This window comes from Cherax quadricarinatus, chromosome 32, assembly GCF_038502225.1.
Source record: "Cherax quadricarinatus isolate ZL_2023a chromosome 32, ASM3850222v1, whole genome shotgun sequence".
NCBI lineage: Eukaryota > Metazoa > Arthropoda > Malacostraca > Decapoda > Parastacidae > Cherax > Cherax quadricarinatus.
The window spans coordinates 30,881,122-30,907,933 of record NC_091323.1 but is presented as its reverse complement, the minus strand read 5'-3'; the positions used below and the strand labels follow the sequence as shown (position 1 = coordinate 30,907,933).

General features: G+C 39.6%; 1 protein-coding gene across 1 annotated transcript; it reads left to right on the top strand.

The window, feature by feature from the left end:
• Prosalpha3 (proteasome alpha3 subunit) lies at nt 1-25,531 on the top strand. Its single transcript, XM_053778840.2, has 5 exons — nt 1-311; nt 5,430-5,635; nt 13,847-14,013; nt 14,258-14,388; nt 24,980-25,531. Exons 1-5 carry the CDS (start codon nt 309-311, stop codon nt 25,265-25,267), a joined length of 795 nt encoding a protein of 264 aa, XP_053634815.1. The 5' UTR covers nt 1-308; the 3' UTR covers nt 25,268-25,531.
• The last annotated feature ends 1,281 nt before the right edge of the window (nt 25,532-26,812 follow it).

Below are 26,812 nucleotides of genomic sequence, written 5' to 3'. Positions count from 1 at the left end.
CGATTTATAGCTCCTGGCCCCGCCTCTTCGTATGTGGGTGTGTGTGTAAAAACCATTGTGAAAACATCATATATTATATACGGGATACGCAAAAGAAAACTTGTTTAATGATTAAAAAAAAATTGTAGCTTGTAGGACGGGTACTGAGCGTCACTTGCGGCCCAAGATGGCGAGTGTATACAAACGCTGAGTAATTCTGACTGTACCGCTGTCTCCTGCTGTAGCCTGCATCAGTGGTCACCACACAAGTCTCCTACTGTAGCCTACATCAGTGGTCACCACACAAGTCTCCTGCTGTAGCCGTCGTCATGGTAAGTGGCTGCTGGAGGCTGAGGATGACAAATTCTGGGCTAGCTGTTGGCATACAAGTATCGTAGATTTTGTTGGAATTATAATAATAATCTTTATTTCTACATGATAGAACTTATACAGACCTAGCTGACATCAGTGACAAACTATATAGAAAGCCCCTGGTTATGCAGAGCATTTCGGGCAAATTAGGTCAATTATGTCCCCCTGGATGCAACCCACACCAGTCAACACCCAGGTACCTACCTATTGGTAGGTGAAGAGGGGCAGTAGGAACTTATGCAGGAACACTGTAATAGCCTGTGGTCTGGTAGACAACGCTCACGCTTCACACACTGAGTGTCTGGTTCAATCCCCGGCAGGGTGGAAAAATTGGACGCATTTCCTTACACCTGTTGTCCTGTTCACTTATCTAGTAAGTAGGTACCTGGGTGTTAGTTGACTGGTGTGGGTGGCATCCTGGGGAACAGATTGAGGGCCCCCAATGGAAATAAGACAGTCCATCGATGACACTGCCTTTCATGGGTTATCCTGGGTGGATAACCTTCCAGGGTTAAAAATCCGAACAAAAATCTCAAATCTCACTGACCCATGCTCACTCGTACACATCCAACCTATATTAAAAGCTACTCAAAGTTCTCTCCTTTAGGAGTTTGTTCCATTCCTCTCTATAATTACATATAATTATTTATTAATTGTTATTTATATTTATTATTTTGTATAAGTATGGCTGATATGTCAGTAATAACAGTTTACACAACAAGTGTCCTGCATAATACCATCAATAAGATGATTTCTGTCTATAAGAAATAGAGCTAAATTGGGACAAGGGAATTTTGTCAGTATTGACCAATGTACAAAATATTGTATTCTTTATCTTGGCTTATTACTTTGAATGCCTTCGTGAAAAATGTTAGTAAATTCACGAGGCAAAAGTGTCTCTCTGTAACATCGTGCTGAAATTCATTGATCAACTTGTATCCTTCAAGGCAGCTTTGAATTGCACCATCAGTTATTGATTTGATCACCTTTCCTACAAATGAGGTTAGGCTGATTGACCTAAAATTGCAAGCCAAGGACCTATCTACTGCTTTGTAAATGTGTATCATATTTACCATTTTCCTCTTATTTGGTATGATACCCATTTATAATGATCATTTGAAGTGGCTAGCTAATGATTTGCTAGATTCTTCTTAATATTCATTTAGAACTCTTGAAAACAGCTCATCAGGGCCCAGTGACTTGCTTGGTCTCAAGTCAGTCTCATTGTATGAGGACTATCTCTAGTGATTTTAATGTGTGGTGTGAATATAATGCAGAGAATTCGTAGTTTGGAAGTTAGGAGGAGGTGCGGGATTACCAAAACTGTTGTCCAGAGGGCTGAGGAAGGGTTGTTGAGGTGGTTCGGACATGTAGAGAGAATGGAGCGAAACAGAATGACTTCAAGAGTGTATCAGTCTGTAGTGGAAGGAAGGCGGGGTAGGGGTCGGCCTAGGAAAGGTTGGAGGGAGGGGGTAAAGGAGGTTTTGTGTGCGAGGGGCTTGGACTTCCAGCGGGCATGCGTGAGCGTGTTTGATAGGAGTGAATGGAGACAAGTGGTTTTTAATACTTGACGTGCTGTTGGAGTGTGAGCAAAGTAACATTTATAAAGGGATTCAGGGAAACCGGCAGGCCGGACTTGAGTCCTGGAGATGGGAAGTACAGTGCCTGCACTCTGAAGGAGGGGTGTTAATGTTGCAGTTTAAAAACTGTAGTGTAAAGCACCCTTCTGGCAAGACAGTGATGGAGTGAATGATGGTGAAAGTTTTTCTTTTTCGGGCCACCCTGCCTTGGTGGGAATCGGCCAGTGTGATAATAAAATAGATAATTTCTATTTATCCTGTACTGTGTAATTATTTCTGGAGTTTAATTTGATATGTGTAAAAATTAAGGAAATGCATGTTAAAAATAGTATGCATTTGTCACTAACAGTTAACTGGAGTTACATTTAAGTGGGCATATGTTGTCCTTAATGTTGTTTCTATATTTCTTAAAAAGAACTTTAGATTGGTGTGATTACCTCGCAACTGTGATTTAATATTCAGTCTTGGCTTTCCTTATTTTTTTCTCTCGTAAATTGCATATATTTGTTGATAGGTGAGCATAAGTAGCAAGTAAGTCTGTTTAGGTACAGGTCCACATAGGTACAATTATACATAGTGACATGTGTAAATTACCCACCAGGATAACTCAAAAAAGTCATTGATTTTTTTCCATTGGGGTCCTCTTATGATTTTCCTATTTTTCACCCAAGAGATGTTTTAATCTATTGTTCATGTATTTAAGGTCACTCATACTTGATCTAATTTCTCTAAATAGGAATACTGTACATGTGTGTGACTTGGGCAGCTTTTACAACACTTTGGAAAAAGTCATTTTTAGCATCCATCACCTTTATCTATCCGGCCTCCCTCATGTTTGTTTGTTGGGTTTATCAGGGCCACAGACAGCTTATGCCATATAGAGCCCAACTTCCTGTATGGGGAAGATAATGTTGCCCATAGGTGGGTGATGAAAGAAAAAGGAACAAGAGTTCCTTTGTAAATAGAAACAGGAACTAGAAGTTCCCAATTAGGTTAGGTTATGCCAAGCCCCAGCAGAGCGAGGTGCCCACACCCCCACCTAAATTCAGTAACCGGCTTCTCACCAAAACTGTTTGGTGGAGCTGGCTGAAAGTAAGCTGATGATAGGTGCCCCTCCTGTAATGTCTGGTGGGCAAAGTAGATCAGAACAAGCGTCCCAGAGAGATGGGAGAAATACGTCACTGATATTCAGGCAAGAGCAAGACGTCCACACCCGACAAAGGCTGGTGCAGAAGTCCAGCCTAGGCCCCCTATGATAATCCCTAGTATAGTTATCTTGACTATCATTATTAACCCTTTAAGGGTCGAGAACCCCGATCCTGAACTCCCACTGGGGGGGGGGTCCAAAAATATAAAAAAAAAAAAAAAATTCTTATGAAATGATAGAGAATCTTTTCCTGATGGTAATGACACCAAGAGTATGAAATTTGATGGAAAACTTGCAGAATTATGCTTTCACAAAGTTAGCGGTCTCGATGATATTTACGCATTGGTGATTTCGCCCATTTTGGGCCCTGTTTTCGGCCAGTTCCAATGTTCTAGTCGACTAAAATCACTATTTCACTAGAACTCCATCTGTTCTATCGACTGAGTACAAGAAAACGCCCATTTACTGATTTCAAGTACCCAATAAAGTGGTCAGAAATTGGCAGTTTGGCCAATTTCACACAAATTTCAAAAGATGCCAGTTTCAAAATAGGGTCCAGAATAAACAAGGCAGACATTCCTGGAACTAAAAATAACACTTTCTCTGTTCATTAGTCACGTCTCCAGGCCCCTCTTATATTACTCTTGCTTTCCATTTTTAATTTTTATTCTCACAAAAAACAGAAAATTTACTGTTATGCAGACTACTGCATTATTATACATAATTATTGTATAAATGATATCAACCCATTCATTTACTCTTGAACATCGGCAAAAATTGAACATTTCTGCTACATTGCGCTCAATTTCAAGGTACTTTTCATTGTGAAACTAATCAAAATCATCTCTGTTTCTGTAATGTATCTTCCATTCTATAAAATGAGACCAAGAAAACGAAAATACAACCATAAACACCATACAAAAATATACTGCAAAGTCGCGATTTTAAACCAAAAACACAGTCGGAGTTTTTTTTCTCGTTATGCACTGCATGCTGCAGGAATTTTTTTTTATACTGCGCACACTGACCCATTCTTTCATATGTAGGCCTACCAGCTGTCTTCCACCAGATTTGAAGACGCTAGAATTTACCCGTATAAGTATGTGACCGACCCCGGCTGTTAAGACGTACATGTATATGACCGACCCTCAAAGGGTTAAGGAAATTCCATAGATGTTGAAACTAGGGGATTTTTTTATTGCTTTCTCAAACTTCTTCATTAACCTCAAGATTACTTATCAGAGATGTGTGAGGAAATTTGCCAAGCGTTTCTGCCTACCCATGACCCGAGTTCCAGTTTCTCAGTATATGAGCTTAGACTGCTACCAATTGAGTCTTGAGCACCCAATTGCCAGACCTGAAGTCATACTCTGCCTATCAGACCCCTCAAGGAAGCTTCTTTGGTGAGGGGCTTTTGATCCAAAAAACATGACCTTCCTTTCCTTGGATCGAAATTATTAAATACCTCACATTACCCTAGGTGCTGAATGACCCCTATAGGTATAGCTCTTCCCCTATGAATGTAATGTACTAATCAAAGGGTGTGTGTTGATACTATTAAAAGGATCTGATTTGAGAAATTGGAGCTATGTGTGCTTTGTTGCATCAAACCTGATCATCTCCCATTTCTCAGGTGTTGTATACCCCAGAGATTCATTGCTATTAGCCTATGAATATGCTAATTATAGCCCAGGGTAAGACTGTTTGTGCCCTCTCCATGTTTGTAATACTCCATAGCAAGAACTGAAAATTTTTTCCAACGCTATACAACAGTTTTTAAGATGTAATTAGCAAGCAAAACAAATTAGCCCCTTGTAGTACTCTGAATATTAACAGTGTGTAGAAAATGAAGATCTTGTAACAGTTTTACAGCCTTTTAATTCCTGAAGGTAAGAAGTTGACAAGAACTGGTCTTGATAGGTGCCAAACCCATCACTTTATCGTACATCAATTCATCGGTACAGCATGATTTGGAATTATTTTGAATTGCATTTTCTAGCTATAGTACAGTAATTAAAGTTGACATCTAGGCATCTTGGAAAATCCTTGCAGGATTTTCAAAAGGATATTGATATATAATGTATTGATAATTACCATTATTTTCTCTGTATACTGTTTATTAATTTATGTAAACCCTGAAGTCATAACAGTTGTTATGACTTCATGGAGGAATGCTAAACACATAGGGGGTATAACCATAATATATCTGTTGTGTACAGTATGTCATTGATAGTAATAACACTTTAGTGCACAAAGTGTATAAAGAGAAAAAAAACAGCCTTATCTTTATTTTAGTGCAGGCAGACTTATCTGTTATTCTAGTTTCATAATTTGCCCTGCATGTTCTACAGGCTCGCCGCTATGATTCGAAGACTACAATCTTCTCTCCAGAAGGGAGACTGTACCAAGTAGAATATGCCATGGAAGCTATTGGACATGCTGGTACCTGTTTAGGTATACTAGCAAATGATGGGATAGTATTGGCTGCTGAGCGTCGTAACACTAATAAGCTTCTGGATGATGTATTCTTGTCTGATAAAATTTATAAAATTGATGAGTAAGTATTCTTATTTTGTTTTTGTTTTTTGAATAGCTGGTCTTTTATATAATAAAAATGCAGTGAAGATTATACACCTTCATGCATTTTGCTAATTTAAGAATTTCCCATATTCTTTTGAAAACTTAATATAGTCATATACATATTAAATTAAGTGTATAATTTATTTTAGCATGATTTCAGTATGTAGTATTAACACAGTTTACTGATAAGGGGAAATTATCTTCTAGGCTGAGGCATGACTGATAGGAAGCAGTTTATATAAATGGGAAAAAAATTTAGGTAATGGAAGATTAGGTAATTTGGGTATTGAAAGATTAGGTAATTTGGGCATTGAAAGATTAGGTAATGAAAGATTGGAGGGAGGACATGAATGTGTTCAGATGAGTGGACTTATCAGTGGATTGGTTCTTGAAAAGATGAAGTGAACTGAAGAATTGACAAGGATAGAGAGATGGGTGGTGCATTGAGGCTTCTGTGGAGATGAAGAATGTTACCCTTGGAAGCAAAAAGGGAAATTTATTAGAGTATAGTGGCATCAACACTTACATGGGCATGAAGCATGGGTATTGAATGTGAGGAGGCTGGAGACAGTGAAGATGTCATATCTGAGGGAAATGTGTGATGTGAATATTTTGCTGAGAATTTGTAGTTTGGAGATTAGGAGGAGGTTTGGGGTTACAGAAAGTATTATCCAAAGGGCTGAAGAGGGGTTGAGGTAGTTTGGACATTTATAAAGGGTGGTGCCAAATAGGATGGATAACTTGGAGGATGCATAAATCTGTAATGAAGGGAAGACTGGATATATCAAGATACATGTGTGTATATCTAGTAGGGCAATTAGTTCATGGTACAGAGCAGTATGTTGGATGCTAGCCACTGCCAGGCCAATGGCTTGAAAAGAGATTAGGAAGAGGACATGTCCTGTTGCTGGTAGGTCTGGCATAATAGTGAGGCAGATATATCTTGTGAACTCAGGTCTAGATTAGAACTAAGCCCACTAGTCTGCAGCACAGGCCTAGTGGTATGGGCCCAAAATAAGACTCAACAGGAGTTACATCACTGTGTACTCTGCATACAGTCGTCCTGACCATAACAGATATATCAGATCACTTTTTAGTTGTAGCTACAGTGAGAGTAAAAGGTAGATGGGATACAAGAAAAATAGAAGCAGCAAGTAAGAGAGGTGAAGATGTATAAACTAAAAGAGGAGGCAGTTAGGGTAAGATATAAACAACTATTGGAGGATAGATGAGCTAGTGAGAGTATAGGCAGTGGGGTCGAAGATGTATGGGGTAAGTTTAAGAACATAGTGTTAGTGTTCAACAGAAGTTTGTGTTTACAGGAAAGTGGGCGCGGGAAAGAAGAAGAGCGATTGGTGGAGTGATGATGTAAAGAGTAGTAAGGGAGAAAAAGTTAGCATGAGAGGTTTTTACAAAGTAGAAGTGATGCAAGGAGGGAAGAGTATATGGAGAGAAAAAGAGAGGTTAAGAGAGTGGTGAAGCAATGTAAAAAGAGAGCAACTGAGAGAGTGGGTGAGATGTTATCAACAAATTTTGTTGAAAAAAAAAAACAGTTTTGGAGTGAGATTAATAAGTTGAGGAAGCCTAGGGAACAAATGGATTTGACAGTTAAAAATAGGAGAGGAGAGTTATTAACCCTTTGAGGGTCGACAGGACCTCTCTGAGACTTGTTCTCAGGGTTGGCCAAATTTAAAAAAAAAAATAATTTTTTCTTATGAAAAGATAGAGAATCTTTTCCCGATCATAATGACACCAAAAGTATGAAATTTGATGGAAAACTTACGGAATTATGCTCTCGCGAAGTTAGCGGTCTCGACGATGTTTACGCATCGGCGATTTTGCCCACTTTGAGCTCTATTTTTGGCCAATTCCAATGTACTAGTCGACAAAAATCATAACTATTTCGCTAGAACTCTATTTTTTGTATCGAATGAGTACAAGAAACCACCCATTTACCGATTTCAACTATCCAATAAAGTGGTCAGAATTTAGCAATTTTGACAATTTCACACAAATTTCAAAAGATGCCAATTTCTGAATAGGGTCCAGAATAAACAAGAAAGACATTCCTGGCATTAAAATAACAAGTTCTCTGTTCGTTAGTCACATCCCCAGGCCCCTCTTATATTTCTTTGGCTTTCCACTTTCAGTTTTTATTCTTACAAAAAACAGATTTACTGTTATGCAGACTACTGCATTAGTGTAGAAATTGTATAAATAATATCAGCGCACTTGTGAAAGAATATTAGACTCACCAGTTGACGTGTATTGGACGTTTGGCATGATTTGTTTACTTTTGAACTTTGGTAAAAATTGAACATTTCTGCTACTTTGAGCTCAATTTCAAGGTACTTTTCATTGTAAAACCAGTCAAAATCATCTCAATTTCTGTAATGTGTCTTCCATTCTATAAAATGAGACCAAGAAAACTAGAATACAACAATAAATACCGTACGAAAATACAGTGCAAACTCGCTGTTTTATTCCAAAAACACGGTCAAAGTTTTTTTTGTCATTATGCACTGTGTGCTGCAGGTTCTTTTTTATACTGCGCACACTGACCACATAGACCAATTCTTTCATATGTAGGCCTACCAGCTTTCTCCCACTAGATTTGAGGGCGCTAGAATTTAGACGTACTAGTACGTCAAAAACCCTGGGTCGTAAGCCGTACTAGTACGGCTGAAACCCCCAATGGGTTAAATGGAGAGTTAGAGGTATCGGGAAGATGGAGGGAATATTTTGAGGAATTGTTAAATGTTGATGAAGATAGGGAAGCTGTGATTTCGTGTATAGGGCAAGGAGGAATAACATCTTATAGGAGTGAGAAAGAGCCAGTTGTGAGTGTGGGGAAAGTTCGTGAGGCAGTGGGTAGAATGAAAGGGGGTAAGGCAGCTGAGATTGATGGGATGAAGATAGAAATATTAAAACCAGGAAAGGATATAGTTTTGGAGTGGTTGGTGCTATTATTTAATAAATGTATGGAAGAGGGTTAGGTACCTTGGGATTGGCAGAGAGTATGCATAGTTCCTTTGTATAAAGGCAAAGGGGATAAAAGAGAGTGCAAAAATTATAGGGGAATAAGTCTGTTGAGTATACCTGGTAAAGTGTATGGTAGTTATTATTGAAAGAATTAAGAGTAAGACGGAAAGTAGGATAGCAGATGAATAAGGAGTCTTTAGGAGAGGAAGGGGGTATGTAGACCAAGTCTTTACAGTGGTTTTTGTGGCATATTACAGGGTGGATAGGGGGGCAGTGTGGCAGATGTTGCAGGTGTATGGTATAGGTGGTAGGTTACTGAAAGCAGTGAAGAGTTTTTATGAGGATAGTGAAGTTCAGGTTAGAGTATGTAGGAGAGAGGGAGATTATTTCCCAGCAAAAGTAGGCCTTAGACAAGGATGTGTGATGTCACCATGGTTGTTCAATATATTTATAGATAGGGTTGTAAGAGAAGTGAATGTGAGGGTCTTGGCAAGAGGTGTGGAGTTAAAAGACAAAGAATCAAACACAAAGTGGGAGTTGTCACAGTTGCTCTTTGCTGATGACTCTGCTTTTGGGAGAGTCTGAAGAGAAGTTACAGAGGTTGGTTGATGAATTTGGTAGGGTATGTAAAAGAAGAAAAAAGTGAATATAGGAAAGAGTAAGGTGATGAGGATAAAAAGATTAGGTGATGAAAGATTGGATATAAGATTGGAGGGAGAGAGTATGGAGGAGGTGAATGTATTCAGATATTTAGGAGTGGACGTGTCAGCAGATGGGTCTATGAAGGATGAGGTGAATCATAGAATTGATGAGGAGAAAAGGGTGAGTGGTGCACTTAGGAGTCTGTGGAGACAAAGAACTTTGTCCGTGGAAGCAAAGAGGGGAATGTATGAGAGTATAGTTTTACCAACGCTCTTATATGGGTGTGAAGCATGCGTGATGAATGTTGCAGCGAGGAGAAGGCTGGAGGCAGTGGAGATGTCATGTCTGAGGGCAATGTGTGGTGTGAATATAATGCAGAGAATTCGTAGTTTGGAAATTAGGAGAAGGTGTGTGATTACCAAAACTGTTATCCAGAGGACTGAGGAGGAGTTGTTGAGGTCGTTCGGACATGTAGAGAGAATGGAACAAAACAGAATGACTTCGAGAGTGTATAAATCTGTAGTGGAGGGAAGGCGGGGTAGGGGTTGGCCTAGGAAAGTTTGGAGGGAGAAGGTACAGGAGGCTTTGTGTGCGAGGGGCTTGGACTTTCAGCAAGCATGCGTGAGCATATTTGATAGGAGTGAATAGAGACAAATGGTTTTTAATACTTGACGTGCTGTTGGAGTGTGAGCAAAGTAACATTTATGAAGGGATTCAGGGAAACTGGCAAGCCGGACTTGAGTCCTGGAGATGGGAAGTACAGTGTCTGCATTCTGAAGGAGGGGTGTTAATGTTGCAGTTTTATAACTGTAGTGTAAAGCGCCCCTCTGGCAAGACAGTGATGGAGTGAATGATGCTGAAAATTTTTCTTTCTCGGGCCACCCTGCCTTTGTGGGAATCGGCCATGTGCAATACAGTTTGAACTTTTTTCATTCCAGTAGGTTCAGGTGCCATACTGACCGAATTTTTTCCCATAAGGAATATTGTGAAGTAGTAGTCCATTTCAGACCCCCAAACATACACGTAAAACGCACTTACATAAATAACATAACATTTGGAACAATATTAATATAATAATATCTCTATTTCTTCAAGTACATGTACCTAGTATATGTACTGGCTTAGCTGACATCAGTGACATACTACTATATAGAAAGCCGCTTTTATGCAGAGCATTTCGGGCAAATTAGGTCAGTTTTGTTCCAGGATGCGACCCACACCAGTCGACTAACACCCAGGTACCCATTTTATGCTGATGGGTGAACATGGACAGCAGGTGTCTCATGGAAACATGTCCTAATGTTTTCCAGCCGTACCGGAGATTTGACCTCCGGACCTCAGTGTGTGGGCTGAGTGCACTAGTGATTGAGCTACAGGACCCCCTAATGATGGATAAAACTCTCTTAAGGAACAGTGCTCTGGAGTGGGTGCAAGGGAAGAATGGCTAAGACATACAACAAAAAACAAAAACTTACTTAAGGGGAGGAGAAAGAAAAGGGGAGTGTGTGATAAAATGGTTTGGACAGCACTGTGAGCCATGGCAGTGCATTAGTGCATGCAAGAACCCTTAGCAGCAAGAAATATGCTATCCTGGGACTGGACCCACAGACAGTGTGACTTATCAGAGACACATCACGATGGCTGAACTACATAGCAGGATAGTCTTCGAATGGAACACTGTAGCAGAGTAGTCATCTGGGCTGGGTTCATTCACCTGGTGGCATGACTTGGGGGTGCCTCACTTGCCAGCACCACCAGGTGCCATGCTAGAACTGGGGCCTGCAGACACTGCAACACTCCAGAACTCTTGACTGGGACTATGTTGTAGGGCAGTTGCAGCAAGGGCACTCTAGCATTGCACAACTTGGTATCAGCAAGCAGGGTGTTGTGGAGATGACAGCTTAAGTGTATGAGCCATAAGGACAAATCAGGTACAGGTGTCTTCAGTGATGCCGGTAGGCAGCAGTTACCAGAGAATGATTCTGCATGTGGAGTTGTAGATGAGAAAACTTAAGTGATGTGACGCCAATGAGAGTTGGTGAGCATAGTTCTCTCTGTATAGGTTGCTCAGTCAACTTCTGCATCTGATGCCTGGACTGACTGTATAGTCACTGGGCAAGTGGTTACATTAGGGTGTGACCTATAACACTTGAGGGGTGTGTTATGTTGGTCTAGGCACAGACCATACTGTAGAACACGGAAATATTTATCACATTCTCAACCAAACATGTGCTATCATGGTTACAACGTGGTTTGCACTAACAAAATGATGCTTTTCTGTGCAAAAATGACACTAAGGCATTTAAGAACGTGTGGTTATGGCACAGTGGTATGGAACAGACTTGAGAGGAAATAACACGTGATCTACGAGACTAAGTTGAACACCTACTTTGTTGACTGGACAACACTGAACACTACAGCATTTTGTCTCTCAGTTTACAGAAATTACTGAAAACACTTTAAATTTGCAAAGTAACACTTATGGTGCGACATTGTACAGCGCCTCCTCACTTAGCGACGTATACTTGTTTACCGACACCTTGGACTTACAGGCTCTCTGACCAGTATACATACCTAAATAATGTATATTAGAGATGATTTTCTCTATTCTGTTATTACAATATAGAGTACATTACTGTATAAACATTTAAGAACATACCAGAAATGTTACAAATGGTCCAAAGGTAACATTAAAACAGTATCAAAGATGGTTGACACAAACCCACTACCATTATAGCATGCTTTTCACTTAGCGACGAATTCGTTTACTGACGAGGAGAGGCTGTAATGTGATGGAGGGTGTATAAATCTGTAATGGAGGGAAGGCAGTGAAGGTGTCCTAGGGAAGGTTGGAGGTTGGGGGGTAAAGGTTATGCATGGGAGGGGCTTGAACATTCAACAGGTGTGCAGGTGTGTTAAATAGGAGTGAGTGGAGGCAAGTGATATTTATGACTTGACATGCTATTAGAGTATGAGTAAGGTAAAATTTATGAAGGGATTGAGGGAAACTGGTTAGCTGGACTTTAGTCCTGTAGGTGGGAAGTACAGTGCTTGCACTCTGGAGGAGGGGTGGGGATATTGCAGTTTGGAGGGGGGCATCTGAGCTGTAGTGTTTAGATGCTTGTGGCAAGACAGTGATAGTGAATGATGGTGAAAACATTTCTTTTTCAGATCACCCTACCTCAGTAGATGGCCAATGTGTTAAAAAAAAATTGAAATGTACAAATAAAAAAACAAGAATAAATTATTTTTTTATTATCACACTGGCCGATTCCCACCAAGGCAGGGTGGCCCGAAAAAGAAAAACTTTCACCATCATTCACTCCATCACTGTCTTGCCAGAAGGGTGCTTTACACTACAGTTTTTAAACTGCAACATTAACACCCCTCCTTCAGAGTGCAGGCACTGTACTTCCCATCTCCAGGACTCAAGTCCGGCCTGCCGGTTTCCCTGAATCCCTTCATAAATGTTACTTTGCTCACACTCCAACAGCACGTCAAGTATTAAAAACCATTTGTCTCCATTCACTCCTATCAAACACGCTCACGCATGCCTGCTGGAAGTCCAAGCCCCTCGCACACAAAACCTCCTTTACCCCCTCCCTCCAACCCTTCCTAGGCCGACCCCTACCCCGCCTTCCTTCCACTACAGACTGATACACTCTTGAAGTCATTCTGTTTCGCTCCATTCTCTCTACATGTCCGAACCACCTCAACAACCCTTCCTCAGCCCTCTGGACAACAGTTTTGGTAATCCCGCACCTCCTCCTAACTTCCAAACTACGAATTCTCTGCATTATATTCACACCACACATTGCCCTCAGACATGACATCTCCACTGCCTCCAGCCTTCTCCTCGCTGCAACATTCATCACCCACGCTTCACACCCATATAAGAGCGTTGGTAAAACTATACTCTCATACATTCCCCTCTTTGCCTCCAAGGACAAAGTTCTTTGTCTCCACAGACTCCTAAGTGCACCACTCACTCTTTTTCCCTCATCAATTCTATGATTCACCTCATCTTTCATAGACCCATCCGCTGACACGTCCACTCCCAAATATCTGAATACGTTCACCTCCTCCATACTCTCTCCCTCCAATCTGATATTCAATCTTTCATCACCTAATCTTTTTGTTATCCTCATAACCTTACTCTTTCCTGTATTCACCTTTAATTTTCTTCTTTTGCACACCCTACCAAATTCATCCACCAATCTCTGCAACTTCTCTTCAGAATCTCCCAAGAGCACAGTGTCATCAGAATCTCCCAAAAGAATAAATAAGAGATATAAATAACATGTTGAAAATATCTTACCAAAATAGGACTTACAACAATGTATTCAAGTTGTGCAAATTTAGATTTATGAAGGGTATAGAGTATTGTACTGATTTGATAATAAGAGTTGTAGATGAGCAGAATAAACTCCAGTAGTGTCACTGAAGCAAAAACTTTAGATAGTTTAAATGTAGATTGGACAGGTATACAAGTGGATGTGAATTAGACCTATATAGCATGAGACAGTAGGCCTACTGCAGTACTCATCTATTTGTGCTATTTTAGGGACATGGCATGTTGTGTGGCAGGCATTACATCTGATGCTAACGTATTAACAAATGAGCTTCGTGCTATTGCCCAGCGACACACACTCCAGTTTGGTGAGCCCATACCCTGTGAGCAGCTCGTCATGAGGCTCTGTGACATAAAACAAGCTTACACGCAATATGGAGGTATAGTATTATTTTTAATTTCTGTCATTTTAAATTGCATCAAGAATCACAATATTTAGCTGTTCAGTAATTATGTTTAAAGTTATTTCTTGTAGTGAATGATTCCCACAGGTTAACACTCTGCCTCAAGTATAATATAATAATTAGAAATATATTTACTTGTTGATCTAATGCAATAGATTATGTTAAGTCAGAGCAGTAACAGAATAAGCAGAAGGCATAAATTCTGGTCGTTTTCATACAGGAAAGCGTCCATTTGGTGTGTCGATCTTATATATGGGCTGGGATACTCGTCATGGGTATCAACTTTACCAAAGTGATCCGTCTGGGAACTACTCTGGTTGGAAGGCCACTTGCATTGGCAATAGCAGTGCGGTAAGTATCCAGACAATTAGCCTTTACCATACATAATGGTTTGATGTTCCATTTGTAATGTAATATACTAACTTCACATTTAGAAAACATAATTTTGGCATACTTCAATTTTTCTCTAAAATGGTACCTATTGCACCATTACTTAATATGCCCTGGTTTCTTTAAAAAAAAAAAAAAAACTTTTAATAGCAGTCCATCACAGTCTCCTCTTCATTTTATCATATTCTTTCTTTAGATGGATAAAAACATGTACGTATACCTTAACATCTTTCTTACATGCTTTTTCTGGTAGTGCTCTTGGTGCCTATGTCTCAAGCACAGCCTCACTTTCCACAATATCCATGTTGTTGGAAATCTAACAAAAAAGAAAAAAAAAAGAGGAACTTGCACTATTGAGAGGAATTTAGGAAAGCACTAGTTTGTCAGTAATTTGGGTAGATTTGAAATTGGCTAGAGAAACATGTACGAGACTAGCCAGGGCTAGACATACCTTCCTAGGATGGTCTATTAGACCCATTGAAGTACACTTGACCGTCAGACAGCACAGTTAGTTAGTATTCCCATGCTAGTGCCCATCTGAACATACACTCTTAGTGTCACATGGGACCTATAACAAGTGAAGGGAACATGTGACAGCAGACACAGTGTGTACCTGCGGGCCACTGACCCCTTCCCTTAACTCAGAACTTCACTCGCCCTTCCTCACCCAGTACCTTGTACTCGCATGCTCCCACCAATTAGCCCGTAAGAAAATGGACTCGTCCTGAGGCTCGCTATGAAACGGAGGGGAAAGAACTTGGTGCATGCCACATTTTTCCCTACATGTACTCCACGTGTAAGCCAATTTTTTTATGGTGTGGTCACTAAAAATGTCATAATTTTTTAACCATATTGAAAATGTGTTAACAGATCACGTATTTCTGTGCTCTTTCATTTAGTACTTGCTGTATACAATACCTAGGCTATTGCACTCTTATTTCATATCTCTATAACTCTCAACATTTTCCCTTACTTTTATAGTGGTATCAGCAAAATTTGTGCTGATACTCGTGCTCATTCTTAGGCCAATAACGGTATCATTACCATCAAAATCAGCCAGTACTCTCCAGTATTGATAGTTTTAGGCTGACACTGATGTCAAAATCAGTTTACAGCACAGGTGTTGATACTTTGGCACATCCCTAGGTACAACCATTGCTCTTCAAATCATCAGGCTTTATTGTATAAATTCAAGGATTATGTGGAGTAAAATAAAGATTGGATGTGAAAAGTGGGTTATAGTAAGCGTGTATGCACCTGGAGAAGAGAGAAGTGTAGAGGAGAGAGAGAGATTCTGGGAAATGTTGAGTGAATGCGTGGGGAGTTTTGAATCAAGTGAGAGAGTAATGGTGGTTGGGGATTTCAATGCTAAAGTGGGTAAAAATGTTATAGAGGGAGTTGTAGGTAAATTTGGGATGCCAGGGGTAAATGTAAATGGGGAGCCTTTAATTGAGCTATGTGTAGAAAGAAATTTGGTAATAAGTAATACATATTTTATGAAAAAGAAGATAAATAAATATACGAGGTATGATGTAGCACGTAATGAAAGTAGTTTGTTAGATTATGTATTGGTGGATAAAAGGTTGATGGGTAGGCTCCAGGATGTACATGTTTATAGAGGGGCAACTGATATATCGGATCATTATTTAGTTGTAGCTACAGTTAGAGTAAGAGGTAGATGGGAAAAGAGGAAGGTGGCAACAACAAGTAAGAGGGAGGTGAAAGTGTATAAACTAAGGGAGGAGGAAGTTCGGGCGAGATATAAGCGACTATTGGCAGAAAGGTGGGCTAGTGCAAAGATGAGTAGTGGGGGCGTTGAAGAGGGTTGGAATAGTTTTAAAAATGCAGTATTAGAATGTGGGGCAGAAGTTTGTGGTTATAGGAGGGTGGGGGCAGGAGGAAAGAGGAGTGATTGGTGGAATGATGAAGTAAAGGGTGTGATAAAAGAGAAAAAGGTAGCTTACGAGAGGTTTTTACAAAGCAGAAGTGTTATAAGAAGAGCAGAGTATATGGAGAGTAAAAGAAAGGTGAAGAGAGTGGTGAGAGAGTGCAAAAGGAGAGCAGATGAAAGAGTGGGAGAGGCACTGTCAAGAAATTTTAATGAAAATAAGAAAAAATTTTGGAGTGAGTTAAACAAGTTAAGAAAGCCTAGGGAAAGTATGGATTTGTCAGTTAAAAACAGAGTAGGGGAGTTAGTAGATGGGGAGAGGGAGGTATTAGGTAGATGGCGAGAATATTTTGAGGAACTTTTAAATGTTAAGGAAGAAAGGGAGGCGGTAATTTCATGCACTGGCCAGGGAGGTATACCATCTTTTAGGAGTGAAGAAGAGCAGAATGTAAGTGTGGTGGAGGTGCGTGAGGCATTACGTAGAATGAAAGGGGGTAAAGCAGCTGGAACTGATGGGATCATGACAGAAATGTTAAAAGCAGGGGGGGATATAGTGTTGGAGTGGTTGGTACTTTTGTTTAATAAATGTATGAAAGAGGGGAAGGTACCTAGGGATTGGCGGAGAGCATGTATAGTCCCTTTATATAAAGGGAAAGGGGACAAAAGAGATTGTAAAAATTATAGAGGAATAAGTTTACTGAGTATACCAGGAAAAGTATACGGTAGGGTTATAATTGAAAGAATTAGAGGTAAGACAGAATGTAGAATTGCGGACGAGCAAGGAGGCTTCAGAGTGGGTAGGGGATGTGTAGATCAAGTGTTTACATTGAAGCATATATGTGAACAGTATTTAGATAAAGGTAGGGAAGTTTTTATTGCATTTATGGATTTAGAAAAGGCATATGATAGAGTGGATAGAGGAGCAATGTGGCAGATGTTGCAAGTATATGGAATAGGTGGTAAGTTACTAAATGCTGTAAAGAGCTTTTATGAGGATAGTGAGGCTCAGGTTAGGGTGTGTAGAAGAGAGGGAGAATACTTCCCGGTAAAAGTAGGTCTTAGACAGGGATGTGTAATGTCACCATGGTTGTTTAATATATTTATAGATGGGGTTGTAAAAGAAGTAAATGCTAGGGTGTTCGGGAGAGGGGTGGGATTAAATTATGGGGAATCAAATTCAAAATGGGAATTGACACAGTTACTTTTTGCTGATGATACTGTGCTTATGGGAGATTCTAAAGAAAAATTGCAAAGGTTAGTGGATGAGTTTGAGAATGTGTGTAAAGGTAGAAAGTTGAAAGTGAACATAAAAAAGAGTAAGGTGATGAGGGTATCAAATGATTTAGATAAAGAAAAATTGGATATCAAATTGGGGAGGAGGAGTATGGAAGAAGTGAATGTTTTCAGATACTTGGGAGTTGACGTGTCGGCGGATGGATTTATGAAGGATGAGGTTAATCATAGAATTGATGAGGGAAAAAAGGTGAGTGGTGCGTTGAGGTATATGTGGAGTCAAAAAACGTTATCTATGGAGGCAAAGAAGGGAATGTATGAAAGTATAGTAGTACCAACACTCTTATATGGATGTGAAGCTTGGGTGGTAAATGCAGCAGCGAGGAGACGGTTGGAGGCAGTGGAGATGTCCTGTCTAAGGGCAATGTGTGGTGTAAATATTATGCAGAAAATTCGGAGTGTGGAAATTAGGAGAAGGTGTGGAGTTAATAAAAGCATTAGTCAGAGGGCAGAAGAGGGGTTGTTGAGGTGGTTTGGTCATTTAGAGAGAATGGATCAAAGTAGAATGACATGGAAAGCATATAAATCTATAGGGGAAGGAAAGAGGGGTAGGGGTCGTCCTCGAAAGGGTTGGAAAGAGGGGGTAAAGGAGGTTTTGTGGGTGAGGGGCTTGGACTTCCAGCAAGCGTGCATGAGCGTGTTAGATAGGAGTGAATGGAGACGAGTGATACTTGGGACCTGACGATCTGTTGGAGTGTGAGCAGGGTAATATTTAGTGAAGGGATTCAGGGAAACCGGTTATTTTCATATAGTCGGACTTGAGTCCTGGAAATGGGAAGTACAATGCCTGCACTTTAAAGGAGGGGTTTGGGATATTGGCAGTTTGGAGGGATATGTTGTGTATCTCTATACGTATATGCTTCTAAACTGTTGTATTCTGAGCACCTCTGCAAAAGCAGTGATAATGTGTGTGTGTGGTGAAAGTGTTGAATGATGATGAATGTATTTTCTTTTTGGGGATTTTCTTTCTTTTTTTTTGGGTCACCCTGCCTCGGTGGGAGACGACCGACTTGTTGAAAAAAAAATATATATATATATCTATATATATATATATCTATATATATATATATATATATATATATATATATATATATCTATATATGTATATATATATATATCTATATATATATATATATCTATATATCTATATATATATATATATCTATATATGTCTATATATATATATATATCTATATATCTATATATCTATATATGCCTCCATAGATAACGTTTTTTGTCTCCACATATACCTCAATGCACCACTCGCCTTTTTCCCTTCATCAATTCTATGATTAACTTCATCCTTCATAAATCCATCCACTGACACGTCAACTCCCAAATATCTAAAAACATTCACTTCTTCCATACTCTTTCTTTTTTTCAACACACCGGCCGTATCCCACCAAGGCGGGGTGGCCCGAAAGGAAAAACGAAAGCTTCTCCTTTTACATTTGGTAATATATACAGGAGAAGGGGTTACTAGCCCCTTGCTCCTGGCGTTTTAGTCACCTTTTACAACACGCATGGCTTACGGAGGAGGAATTCTGTTCCACTTCCCCATGGAGAGAACAGGAAATAAACAAGAACTAGTAAGAAAATAGAAGAAAACCCGGAGGGGTGTGTACATATATATATATATGCTTGTACATGTATGTTTAGTGTGACCTAAGTGTAAGAAGTAGCAAGACGTACCTGAAATCTTGCATGTTTACGAGACAGAAAAATGGACACCAGCAATCCTACCATCATGCAAAACAATTACAGGCTTTCGTTTTACACTCACTTGGCAGGACGGTAGTACCTCCCTGGGCGGTTGCTGTCTACCGACCTGCTACCTAGGTCCTCCCATACTCCTCCTTTCCAATTTGATATCCAATTTTTCTTTATCTAAATCATTTGATACCCTCATCACCTTACTCTTTTCTATGTTTACTTTCAACTTTCTACCTTTATACACACTCCCAGACTCGTCCATTAACCTTTGCAATTTTTCTTTAGAATCTCCCATAACGACAGTATCATCAGCAAAAAGTAACTGTGTTAATTCCCATTTTGTATTTGATTCCCCATAATTTAATCCCACCCCTCTCTCAAACACCCTAGCATTTACTTCTTTTACAAGCCCATCTATAAATATATTAAACAACCATGGTGACATTACACATCCCTGTCTAAGACCTACTTTTACTGGGAAGTAGTCTCCCTCTCTTCTACACACCCTAACCTGAGCCTCACTATCCCCATAAAAACTCTTTGCAGCCTTTAGTAACTTACCATCTATTCCATATACTAGCAAAATCTGCCACATGTCTCCCCTATCCACTCTATCATATGCCTTTTCTAAATCCATAAATGCTATGAAAACCTCCCTACCTTCATCTAAATACTGTTCACATAAATGCTTCAAGGTAAATTTTTGATTAACTCATCCCCTACCCACTCTAAAACCTCCTTGCTCATCCTCAATCCTACATTCTGTCTTACCTCTAATTCTTTCAATAATAACCCTACTGTACACTTTTCCTGGTATACTCAGTAAACTAATTCCTCTATAATTTTTACAGTCTATTTTGTCCCCCTTCCCTTTATATAAAGAAACTATGCATGCACTCTGCCAATCCCTAGGTACCTTTCCCTCTTTCATACATTTATTAAACAAAAATACCAACCACTCTAACACTATATCCCCCCTGCTTTTAACATTTCTGTCATGATCCCATCACTTCCCGCTGCTTTACCCCCTTTCATTCTACGTAATTCCTCACGCACCTCCCCCACACTCTCATCCTGTTGTTCTTCACTCCTAAAAGATGGTATATCTCCCGCATGAAATTACCATCTCCCTTTCTTCGTCGAAATTTAAAAGTTCCTCAAAATATTCCCACCATCTACCCAATACCTCCATCTCCCCATCTACTAACTCCCATACTCTGTTTTTAACTGACAAATCCATTCTTCCCCTAGGCTTTCTTAACTTGTTTCTCACTCCAAAATTTTTTCTTCCTTTCATTAAAATTTCTTGACATTGACTCTCCCACTCTATCATCTGCTCCCCTTTTGCACTCTCTCACCATTCTCTTCACCTTTCTTTTACTCTCCTTATACTCTGCTCTTCTTATAACACTTATGCTTTGTAAAAACCTCTCATAAGCTACCTTTTTCTCTTTTATCACACCCTTTACTTCTTCATTCCACCAATTACTCCTCTTTCCTCCTTCACCCACCCTCCTTTAACCACAAATTTCTGCCCCACATTCTAATACTGCATTTTTAAAACTATTCCAACCCTCTTCAACACCCCCCCCCCACACACACACTACTCATACTTGCACTATCCCACCTTTCTGCCAATAGTTGCTTATATCTCACCCGAACTTCCTCCTCAGTTTATACACTTTCACCCCTCTCTTACTTGTTGTTGCCATTTTCCTCTTGCCTCATCTACCTCTTACTCTAACTGTAGCTACAACTAAATAATGATCCAATATATCATTTGCCCCTCTATAAACATGTACATCCTGGAGCCTACCCATCAACCTTTTAGCCACCAATACATAATCTAACAAACTACTTTCATTATATGTTATATCATACCTTGTATATTTATTTATCATCTTTTTCATAAAATATGTATTACTTATTACCAAACCTCTTTCTACACACAGCTCAATTAAAGGCTCCCCATTTTCATTTACCCCTGGCACCCCAAATTTAGCTACTACTCCCTCCACAACATTTTTACCCACTTTAGCATTGAAATCCCCAACCACAATTACTCTCACACTTGGTCCAAAACTCCCCATGCATTCACTCAACATTTCCCAAAATCTCTCTCTCCTGTACACTTCTCTCTTCTCCAGGTGCATATACGCTTACTGTAACCCATTTTTCACATCCAACCTTTATTTTACTCCACATAATCCTTGAATTAATGCATTTATACTCCCTCTTTTCCTGCCATAGCTTATCCTTCAACATTATTGCTACTCCTTCTTTAGCTCTAACTCTATTTGAAATCCCTGACCTAATCCCATTTATTTCTCTCCACTGAAACTCTCCCACCCCCTTCTGCTTTGTTTCATTTAAAGCCAGGACATCCAGCTTCTCATTCATAATCATCTCTCTTATCATTCGCACAACATCCACGCACATTCAGACATCCCACTTTGACAGTTTTCTTCTTATTCTTTTTAGTAATCATTACAGGAAAAGGGGTTACTAGCCCATTGCAGCGCTGTATAGCCCTTGTGGCTTAGCGCTTCTTTTTGATTATAATAATAATAATACTAGCCCATTGTTCCTGGCATCTTAGTTGACTTTTACAACACTCATGGCTTACGGAGGAAAGATTCTTATTCCACTTCCCCATGGATATAAAAGGAAAAGTAATAAGAACAAGAACTATTAAGATAAAATCAAAGAAAGCTCAGATGAGTGTGTATAAATAAACATGTACATGTATGTGTAGTGTGACCTAAGTGTAAGTGGAAGTAGCAAGACATGCCTGTAATCTTGCATATTTACGAGACAGACAAAAGGTACCAGCAATCCTACCATCATGTAAAACAATTACAGGCTTTCATTTTACACTCACTTGGCAAGACGGTAGTACCTCCCTGGGTGGTTGCTGTCTACCAACCTACTACCTCTTTTCTATAAAATGTTTTTTTTTTTTTATTATTATCATACCGGCCGATTCCCACCAAGGCAGGGTGGCCCGAAAAAGAAAAACTTTCACCATCATTCACTCCATCACTGTCTTGCCAGAAGGGTGCTTTACACTACAGTTTTTAAACTGCAACATTAACACCCCTCCTTCAGAGTGCAGGCACTGTACTTCCCATCTCCAGGACTCAAGTCCGGCCTGCCGGTTTCCCTGAATCCCTTCATAAATGTTACTTTGCTCACACTCCAACAGCACGTCAAGTATTAAAAACCATTTGTCTCCATTCACTCCTATCAAACACGCTCACGCATGCCTGCTGGAAGTCCAAGCCCCTCGCACACAAAACCTCCTTTACCCCCTCCCTCCAACCCTTCCTAGGCCGACCCCTACCCCGCCTTCCTTCCACTACAGACTGATACACTCTTGAAGTCATTCTGTTTCGCTCCATTCTCTCTACATGTCCGAACCACCTCAACAACCCTTCCTCAGCCCTCTGGACAACAGTTTTGGTAATCCCGCACCTCCTCCTAACTTCCAAACTACGAATTCTCTGCATTATATTCACACCACACATTGCCCTCAGACATGACATCTCCACTGCCTCCAGCCTTCTCCTCGCTGCAACATTCATCACCCACGCTTCACACCCATATAAGAGCGTTGGTAAAACTATACTCTCATACATTCCCCTCTTTGCCTCCAAGGACAAAGTTCTTTGTCTCCACAGACTCCTAAGTGCACCACTCACTCTTTTTCCCTCATCAATTCTATGATTCACCTCATCTTTCATAGACCCATCCGCTGACACGTCCACTCCCAAATATCTGAATACGTTCACCTCCTCCATACTCTCTCCCTCCAATCTGATATTCAATCTTTCATCACCTAATCTTTTTGTTATCCTCATAACCTTACTCTTTCCTGTATTCACCTTTAATTTTCTTCTTTTGCACACCCTACCAAATTCATCCACCAATCTCTGCAACTTCTCTTCAGAATCTCCCAAGAGCACAGTGTCATCGGCAAAGAGCAGCTGTGACAACTCCCACTTTGTGTGTGATTCTTTATCTTTTAACTCCACGCCTCTTGCCAAGACCCTCGCATTTACTTCTCTTACAACCCCATCTATAAATATATTAAACAACCACGGTGACATCACACATCCTTGTCTAAGGCCTACTTTTACTGGGAAAAAATTTCCCTCTTTCCTACATACTCTAACTTGAGCCTCACTATCCTCGTAAAAACTCTTCACTGCTTTCAGTAACCTACCTCCTACACCATACACTTGCAACATCTGCCACATTGCCCCCCTATCCACCCTGTCATACGCCTTTTCCAAATCCATAAATGCCACAAAGACCTCTTTAGCCTTATCTAAATACTGTTCACTTATATGTTTCACTGTAAACACCTGGTCCACACACCCCCTACCTTTCCTAAAGCCTCCTTGTTCATCTGCTATCCTATTCTCCGTCTTACTCTTAATTCTTTCAATTATAACTCTACCATACACTTTACCAGGTACACTCAACAGTTAATATTTCCCATAAGAAATGTAAATCTAATTAATCCGTTCCAGACACCCAAAAATTTTAACAAAAAATACATTTTATAGAAAATAACTGTAGGGTCACCCTGCCTCGGTGGGAGACGGCCGACTTGTTGAAAAAAGAAAAAAACTGTAGGGTTATGTACAAACTAGAGCATACAAAAACCGAGGTTCCACCCTATATTCTAAAGGCAATGTGTGGTGTAAATATTATGCAGAGAATTTGTAGTGTGAAAATTAGGAGGTGTCGAGTTACTAAAAGTATAGTTCAGAGGGCAGAAGAGGGGTTGTTCAGGTGGTTTGGTCATTTAGAGGATGGAGCAAAATAGGATGAATTGGATGGTGTATAAATTAGTTGTGGAGGGGAGGAGAGGTAGGGGGGTTATCCTAGGAAAGAATGGAGGGAGGGGGTAAAAGAGGTTTTGTGTGTAATGGGCTTGGACATGTAGCAGGCATGTATGAGCATGTTAGATAGGGGTAAATAGAGATGAAATGTTTTTGAGCTGTTGGAGTGTGAGTAAGGTAATAATTTGTGAAGGGATTCAGGGAAACCTGTTAGCTGGACTTGAGTCCAGGAAGTGGGAACTACAATGCCTGCATGTTAAAGGAGGGGTTTGGGATATTTGCTGTTTTGAGTGACATCTGAACTGTCATATCTGAGCACCTCTGCAAAAACAGTGATTATGTGTGAATGATGGTGAAATTGTTTTTCTCTTTTGGGTCACCGTGCCTTGGTGGGAGATGGCCAGTGTGTTGAAAAAAAGAAAAAAAATTTTGGGTTGTATTATATTTTGCTACATGTTTGTATTGCATAATCAGTTTTTCCAGTTGAGATAAACTATTTTTTTTTTCTTTTTTTACAGTCCAGTAAATGGGTTTTGGAAAACTATGAATTTTCTTTTTTTCCAGTGTAAGTAAATGTAATAGGCCAATTACATTACTTGGTCCTATCATACAGAAACTTAACTTGATATTAAGGATTTTTCTATGAGTTAGTTTTAATAGGCATTAGTTTCATTAAATCCTTTTGATTGGTATATGTGATGAAGACTACAATGTAGAGAACTTTAAAATTTACTAATCAAACCAACATAAATTGTTAAATTGGAAAGGTGATCTGGTAATTAATATTAAATATTGATGTTTTCTGTAGGCAGCGGTGTCCATTCTGAAGCAAGAATACAAAGTGAGTGAAACAGACCTGCACCAGGCCCTTTTATTAGCTCTGAAAGTGATGAGCAAGACGTTAGACATGACAAAACTCAATGCGGAGAAGTTGGAACTAGCCACACTAGTCAGAAACGACAATAAAACCGAGATAAATGTTATCTCGGTGGAAGAAGTGAAAGAACTAATTAAAGAGCATGAACAAAAAGAGGCCGAGGCTGAGGCAGCCAAACAAGATAAGCAGTCAGGCTCAGGAAAGTCATCAGATAAGTAATATTACTGTAATGTGCAGGGAAGTAAAGTTATCAGATAAGTAATAGTGCTGTAATGTGCAGGGAAGCAACATAATGATGTCATGTGTTTGTTTAGTAATGTCACTTTTTAATAAGTGATAAATTATTGTGTATTGGATGTCATATTATTTTTGCTTGTGTTAATGTATGCCATTTGTCTGCCTAAAATGTTTTGAAGAATGTATAAGAATTAGGGTTTTCTTCTCATAATGGATTCTTTTAATAAAAAAAGGTAGTACTTGAAATATTGTTTCACTGCTCCTGTGTGATTGAGTACTTAACCCTTTACTGTGTCCAACGTACTAGTATGCACAATTTTTTGTACTCGCATATCTGCCACCTGTCAATATTTTTGCCCTCAGAACAACTCTTTGGGTCTCTTAAATCTATTCATACATTCGAAAAAAAATCTATGGCCAGCAGGGTCCACACAATTTATGGTTAACTACTTAGGTGGTGATTGTTTTCAACGCACTGGTGTGCTTCACTAACGAAAGTAAACAAAGGAACCAGCTGTTGTTCCACCACCAGCTTCCCTACCAGCAAATAGGGTGTGTAAGTGGCTCAAAGATGATTTCTTTCTTTCAACACACCGGCTGTATCCCACCGAGGTGGGGTGGCCCAAAAGGAAAAATGAAAGTTTCTCCTTTTACATTTAGTAATATATACAGGAGAAGGGGTTACTAGCCCCTTGCTCCCAGCATTTTAGTTGCCTCTTACAACACGCATGGCTTACGAAGGAAAAATTCTGTTCCACTTCCCCATGGAGATAAGAGGAAATAAACAAGAACAAGAACTAGAAAGAAAATAGAAGAAAACCCAGAGGGGTGTGTGTATATATGCTTGTACATGTATGTGTAGTGTGACCTAAGTGCAAGTAGAAGTAGCAAGACACCTGAAATCTTGCATGTTTATGAAACAGACAAAAGACACCAGCAATCCTACCATGTAAAACAATTACAGGCTTTCGTTTTACACTCGCTTGGCAGGATGGTAGTACCTCCCTGGGCGGTTGCTGTCTACCAACCTACTACCTACCCAAAGATGATTTATTCAGTCCAAATTTATTACAGTTATACTAACAGTGGAACTCAGTCATAAATCACACTATGTATATTTAACCCAGGAAAGTCAATGTGAATAATTTCTGTGTTTTCATGAGTATTATGTTCTTATCCACAGGGTTGATAAAATGTTTAAATTTACAGTATTTAGGAAAGCCATGAATGTGTGTTCACATATCCACTATTACTCCAACCATGAAACAAGTAAAAAGAAGTGTCTTTCTCACTGTTTTTGAAAGCTTAGTGTGTAGCCTTGAGTTTTATACTCTAAAATAATTGTAATATTATAAGTATTCATTGTACATCAGCTGTATAAAACCAAAATAGTAAAAAAGTAGAATAAAAAAAATTACATACATCATATATATATAACCCAGTAAAATAAGTCACTATGATTTAAAATCAGAAACAATTGTAATGTTATAAGTATTCCTTGTACGTATATAACTTTAAAAGACCATA